At 34.0% G+C, this 7,609-nt stretch overlaps 2 protein-coding genes across 2 annotated transcripts in view; one reads left to right on the top strand and one right to left on the bottom strand.

The window, feature by feature from the left end:
* Positions 1-7,609, bottom strand: part of LOC106867811 (synergin gamma) — a 269,410-nt gene that overhangs the window by 151,829 nt on the left and 109,972 nt on the right. The window lies entirely within an intron of this gene.
* Positions 4,732-7,609, top strand: part of LOC106867810 (mRNA export factor GLE1) — an 18,211-nt gene continuing 15,333 nt past the window's right edge. The window contains exons 1-2 of the mRNA XM_014912832.2: positions 4,732-4,982; positions 5,886-6,076. Of these exons, the coding sequence (XP_014768318.2) occupies positions 4,875-4,982; positions 5,886-6,076 (299 nt within the window). The 5' untranslated portion in view covers positions 4,732-4,874. The remainder of the gene's footprint in view (positions 4,983-5,885; positions 6,077-7,609) is intronic.

Genomic DNA, 7,609 nt, shown 5'->3' on the forward strand with positions numbered 1-7,609 from the left:
TAGATTATATTAATTCTAAATTTAAATCTAGAAAAGAACCCCTGTATAATAGGGATTTGCAGATTTTAGAGGATAATATTTGGAAGGTAGTGAAAAATATTAAATTTCAAAAATACCCAAATAGACATAATGATTATTTAAGAAATCTAGCTATTAAAATAAAACAATTTAGAAATATGGATGGAATTATAGTACAATCAGATAAAACTAGGAACCTGTATGAACTATATGTCAAATTACATGATTACCTATTAGAGAAAGAAATTAATAAAAAATATAAAATTGTTCCGGATAATACTTTATGTTCTATAAATAAGGCCTCTAAATTAATAATGTTAAAATATGAATTAGATAATAAGACTGAAACTTATGTAACTCTGCACCCTAGAATTACTTTGAAAGACCATAAGGATAATTTTTATTCTGACCCTAAAGTTAGGCTTATTTGTCCATGTAAATCAGATCTAGGTAAATTAAGTAAGATCATTTTAGATAAATATATTAATAGATTAAATGATTTTAATTACCTTAAATTATGGAATAGTACTATAGATACTTTAAAATGGTTTAATATTAAAGATAAAAATAGTTATAAATTTATTCAAATAGATATTGATAATTATTATTCTTCTATTAATGAGATTGTACTTAATAAGGCCCTAATTTATGCAATGAAAAAGGTAGGTATGACTTATGATGAAGTCAATGTAGTTAAAATGGCTAGGAAATCGTTGATTAAATATAATAATAAGTTGTGGGCTAGGAAAGATACTAGGGACTATTTTGATATACCAGTGGGGGCACCCGATTCAGGACAGGTAACTAATTTAGTAGGTATATATTTATTATCAGAACTTCAACTTGAAAACTTAAAATTGGAGGGTGGTTTATATAGGGATGGCCTTTTATTGCTAAGACTTGTACCAATAGAACACTAGAATGATATAAGAAGAGAATATACATTTTTTTCAAAAGAAATGGATTAAAGATTACTATTTATAATGAGAACTATAATATAAATTATTTAGATGCTAATTTTAACTTATCTACAGGTAATACCCAACCTTTCCATAAGATTAATGAAAATATTAAATACATTTATGCGAAAAGTAATCACCTACCTTCAATTAAAAAATCATTAACATTTACTATAGGTAAGAGAATATCATTACTTTCTTCCAATTATAAAAAATTACATAAACATAATTGTAATGGAGACAACAATAGATTTAAATTTATATCTTTTAATGATAATAATAAATACAATAATATCTATAATAAGAACAAACTTTGGCTAATCATTCCATATGGTGTTCAAGTTAACTAACATTATCAAGGAAATTTTAAAAGTTATTGATATATTCCTTTGAGATAATAAAAAATATTACATCTTTTCTACTAATAATTTTGGTGTAAGTTATTCTACTACTAATAATGTTAGTAACATTATCTCTTCTTTTAATAGATTTAAGTTAAATAAGTATTATAAATATAAATTAAATACTTATTCTAATAATAATAATAATAATAATAATAATAATGTGGACCAGGATATAATTAATTGTACATGTAGAGATAAGACTAAATGTAAATTTAATAATAAATGCAATTTGAAGGATGTCGTGTATAAATGCAAAGTGACTTTAATGGACAGGAATAAACATAATGGTTATATTTTAAATAAGATTCATATAGGATCGACTTCTAATAAAACTAAATTACAGGTGGCTCAACATATGCACTCCTTTAAGAATAGAAATTTGATTAATTCTACTGGCCTTAATAAATATATTTGGGAACTTAAATCTAAAAATATTAAGTACATTTTACAATAAGAGATAGTTTGTAAGGCGAAATCCTATCGTATAGGTAATAATTTTTGTAATTTATGTACTAATGAATTAAGGAGATATTATCTATTTTTGAATAGAATTGATTTTCGATCGATTTAATCAATTTGAATATATTTTATTTTCTATTTGAAAACTTGGTTATGAAACATGTGTAGTCGTTTTATTATCTTTAACTTATGATATTTACTTTGTATTATATTATACTTATCTATCGTGTTTTACTTATTAATTTTTCTATATGTGACTGTGGATTTTCATGGATGAGTTCATGAACTTTGGTTCTTTTCTCTAATACTATATATTTATATATTTTATACTGTGAAACTTAATTTAATTTTCATTTTTGATAAATTGAATTTGAGTTTTTACTTGTAAATTTGGATTTTTATCCCTAATATTATTATCATTATATATATATATATATATATATATATATATATATATAGAGAGAGAGAGAGAGAGAGAGAGAACAGGAATTAATCTTCTCTCTTTGCTCCTTTGCACCACATGGGTTCAACTCCCCTCCCCTCCTCTCTTCATCTGACACATACTTCCTCTCTTCATTCTTACCCACCTCTTCTCTCCTCTCTTGCCCTGACACCTATTTCTTCTCTTCACTCCTACCCACTTCTTCCTTCATTGATACCCTTCCACCCATACCCACACATCTCACTACCACATGCCTCACCCCTACCTCCACACTCCACCTGCACCTCACCCTCACATCCCCACACCACTATACCACATCACACTACTCTACACACACTAGCACTGAACACTTCCTAGTATCCACATCATATACACACCCACACATTACAGACACACATACTTACGCACACATCCACATGTCAAAGTCACTAGCCTTTATCCACATGCACACGCTTACTCTCACATACATACACACATGCACACCTTCATTTTGGGATCACCAGTACTTTACTATCTCTCCTTCTTCCTTGCTCTCCTGTCCAACTACTTTTTTGCAACCAATCGCCATGATTGATCGCTAAATCCACAAGTTTTTTTCATTCTCTCTCTGTTTATTTCCTTGTGTTCGTTTCTGTTGAAGAGCGTAGGCTCGAAACTTAAATGACTTTCTCACCTTTCTGGGCCTCAAACTAATATACCAGCTTGTTGCTTATACACCTGTCTTCATCTTCAGTTTTTCTGTAAATTTCAACTATCTTTCGGAGTGTAGTATATATACATGCATGCATGCATGCATGCATGCATGCATGCATGCATACATACATACATACAGACAGACAGACAGAGTAGCCATGGCTGTGTGCTTAAGAAGTTTGCTCTCCTGCCATATGGTTGTGGATTCAGCCCCCAGAACTCCCAAACCTGATGAAGGCTTCATAAGTAGTTTTGAAACTGAAAGAAGCCTGTCAAATATATAACTATATATATATATATATATATATATATACATCGCTTCCGTGCTGGTGGCATGTAAAAAGCACCATTTGAGCGCGATGGTTTCCAGCTTCGCCTTACTGGCACTTGTGCTGGTGGCATGTGAACAAAACATTGGAATGACTCCTGTGCAGGTGGCATGTAAAAAACACCATTTGAGCATGGCTGTTGCCAGTACCGCTGGACTGGCCCTCGTGCCGTTGGCACGTAAAAAGCACCCACTACACTCAGAGTGGTTGGCATTAGGAAGGGCATCCAGCTGTAGAAACTCTGCCAGATCAGATTGGAGCCTGGTGTAGCCATTGGGTTCGCCAGTCCCCAATCAAATCATCCAACCCATGCTAGCATGGAAAACGGACGTTAAATAATGATGGTATTAGTTGGTAACAGGAAGAGCATCCAGCCAACAAAAATCTACCTCAATAACTCTGACCAACCCTTGCAAGCATGGAAAAGTAGATGTTAAAACAGTAAGGGTAGCAACAGTACAATATAAGCTCTTATTCATGCTGACCCGGTTAACAATCATTATGGCAACTAATTAAAATATCTTTTGTTATTTCCTGTGCCCATTGGCTAAGCAATGTTTTGTGACATGGCATTTGATTGTCACTTTGTCACCGAAACTAAACAATGGAATATCAAGCTAAGAGTTTTCGTATTGTCACTTGACTCAAAGAAATAGCTAAATTACCCTCCAGTTTGCTGCCTCTTCTTGAGGGGGACTGAGATACATCCTAAATATACTGAGACTGGGAAAGAAAAAGCAATGACTTGCCTGTTCATAACTGGAATGTGTTTGATCCTAGATCTGCTTGATAACCTCTTACCTGGAGTTAAACAGCAATGGGATGTCAGCCTTTGGGTTTTTGTTTTGTAAATAGTACTTTGCTTCAGAAATCATTATATTCTATTCTTCATCTAAAGGGAGTGCCTGAAATTACCAAGTATGACCATCATCATCATCAGTTAATATTGTACAATATAACTCATGTTCGTCAATGTTTTGTAAATATACAAACTACAGGACAATACTTTGCAAATCAGTGAACTCCATTAGAAATGTGGGTGATAGAAGGAAAGAATAGTCTTAAAGCAAGTTAATCTATGACTTTGTATGTATCACTTTCTCTCTCTCTCTCTCTCTCTCTCTCTCTCTCTCTCCCTCCCTCTTCTACTCTTACTCTCTATATTATATGTTGAGCACGTGATCGATGTGTAAGAACACCGGTACAGGTAGAAGGGAAGAAATATAAAAGTTGCTAGAAACAACAGCCAAATCTCCCTTAAATCACACAAAGTAAATGGAATTTTAAAAATCTAATTACTGCACTGGAAAGTTCACATCAAGAAAATTCCATTGATGTAAAAAATTTTACAAAAAAGTGGAAAATGTGAATTTCTATAAACTTTTAAAAAGGCTTCACACAGATACACAAGTTCAGCTTTATATATTAAGATAATTCATTCCCTTTTTTTTTTTTTTTCTTTCAGTTAAAAGAATATGTGTTCAGTATTCGTAAAGCAGCCAACACGCTAATTAATGCCATTTCACCTGTAAGTGGAACCCACTTGAAGGATAAACTAACCAAATTAACAATGCTTGTTCAGGGACAGACAATTGAGGTTTCCAATAAGCATATCTCTACAAAAGAACAACCCGAAGGAATCACTTATGCTATATTCTTTATTGCAAAAATGATAGTTGTAAGTACATGTTTCATTTTCTGATAAACATTTATTTATTTATTGTGTGTGTGTTGCTGTGTGGTAAGAAATTTGCTTGCTTTCCAACCACATGCTTCTGGGTTCAGTTCTCACTACATGGCACTTTGTACATGTGTCTTCTACTATAACAGTGCACCGGCCAATGCCTTGTGAATAGATTGGTACATGGAAGCTGAAAGAAACCCATCTTTTTATATATGCATGCATGCATGTGTGATTGTTTCCCCACCACCACTTAACAACTGGTGTTGCTGTGTTTACATCCCTGTAACCTGGCAGTTATTACTAGAGTCAATTTGTTCAACTAAAATTCTTCAAATTCAAGGTGGTGCTCCACATTGGCCACACTCTAATGACTGGAACAAGTAAAAGATAAAAGATGATAAAGAATAAAGATATTTTTTTAGTCTTTTACTCGTTTCAGTCATTTGATTGCAGCCATGCTAGAGCACCACCTTAAAGGGTTTTCTAGTCATAAAAATCAACCCCAGGATGTATTCTTTGTAAACCTAGGACTTATTATGTCACTTTTGCCGAGTTGCTAAGTTACAGGTACATAAACACACCAACATCAGTGTCGAGCGATGGTGCTGAGGACAAACACGTACATAAATATATATATATATATTTATATATACGATGGGCTTCGTTCAGTTTCCATCTACCAAATCCACTCACAAGGCTTTTGGTTAGCCCAAGGCCATAGTAGAAGACACTTGCCCAAGGTGCCATGCGGTAGGACTGAACCCAGAACCATGTGGTTGGGAAGCAAGCTTCTTACCACACAGTCACCTGCAGCTATGCAGGAGATTTTGTTTTTGTTTTTTATTTGTTTTTTCTTCAAAATAACATTTATTTATGTATATTATTTTCAAATAACAGAAAAAAGGAGCAGAACAAGTGTCCTCCAGTCATGAATCTGCTTTCGCCATTGCTCTCGTTGCTGTTGGTTTGTGGCAGAATTTTCCTGAATTTGGTGAACTACTATTGGCTAACTTCTACCTCAGTTGTCCTTACATAGTACCATACTACATTCCCAAACAGGACGGCCAAAGCACAGACGAGTACCATAAGTTAGTAGACAATTTTCTTGTATATCAACTCCACCATCATTACCACAACCACCATCATTGTCCCCCTCCTCCTCCTCCTCCTCCTCCTCATCATCATCATCATCATCATCATCATCCCCACTGCTACTACAGCCACGACTATGACATCAATCATTATCACCACCCCCACCCATCATTACCACCAGGATCTGTATCACCATTACCTCTAACATCTCCACCATTATCATCATCCGTTATCATCATCATCATCATCATCATCATCATCATCATCACTATCATTGTCATAACCACCACCATCATTGTCATCATCATATTACCATGATCATCGTTGTTTTTAAACAGAAATATTTCTCTGCTATCATGGATAAGGTGGGTTTGCCATACAACTTTCTTTTTCTTTGTCTTTTCTTCTGTATGGCTCAGTACCTTGACATCTGATTTTGTTTCCACACAAGAAACGTTGCCAGGCACATTTACATGTCCAATCCCCATCACAGTCATATCTTCTGAACGTGTCAGCTGATTGCATTTAAGATTTGCTTCCCATGCTGACTTATGCTCTGCTTTTTTTCACACAGAATGTGTAATGGGTGACAATTACACTTCACTAATGTCAGTACCAGATAAAACAAAAAAACATCCAGTGCACAGTATAAAGTGGTTGGTGTTAGCATGGGTGTCCAACCAATGGAAATTTGCCAAAGCAGACTTTGGAACTTGATGCTAGTCCCTGGTTCACCAGCTCCTGTTGTCATGTTGTAGCCATGATTGTCATTGTCATTGCGATGGCATCACATTACTGAAGACTGTGCCTTGGAATCCACTTGTACACTGCTTTCATGACAATATCTCTTAATTCCCATCAACAGTTATTTATTTGCTGGCAGAGTTGTTAGCACGCCAGGCGAAATGCTTTGCGCTATTTCATCTGCCGCTACATTCTGAGTTCAAATTCTGTCGAGGTTGACTTAGTCTTTCATCCTTTTGGGAGTCAATAAATTAAGTACCAGTTGAGTACTGGGGTTGATGTAGTCAACTATTCCCCTCTCCCAAATTTCAGGCCTTGTGCCTATAGTAGAAAGGATTATTATTATTAGTAGTAGTAGAGAAGTGTCACATTACTGAAGATTGTCTCTTTGGATTCATGTGTACCACATTACTGATAATAATATTTAACAGTAGCGAAATCTGTTGTTAATAATAATAATAATAATAATAATAATAATAATAATAATAATAATAATAGGAAACCCCAAAATGGCAGAAATTCAAAAGATAGCACTCATGGGAACTGCCCATATCCTACGTAAAATACTGTCTATGTAATCTCAAATTTTAAAACAAACTTATAATTTTACTATGTGCAAAACCAAATATATGACACCCTAGGCATAACACTAACTTGAACTTCTAAGTTGTTGTCTCTTGAGGCCTTTGGGTGAGACTTGGAGTCAACTTGTACAAATACAAAGCAAAAGTCAAACATAATAATAATAATGATAATAATAATGGTTTCAAATTTTGGCACAAGTC

Source organism: Octopus bimaculoides, chromosome 16, assembly GCF_001194135.2.
Source record: "Octopus bimaculoides isolate UCB-OBI-ISO-001 chromosome 16, ASM119413v2, whole genome shotgun sequence".
Taxonomy (NCBI): Eukaryota; Metazoa; Mollusca; class Cephalopoda; order Octopoda; family Octopodidae; genus Octopus; species Octopus bimaculoides.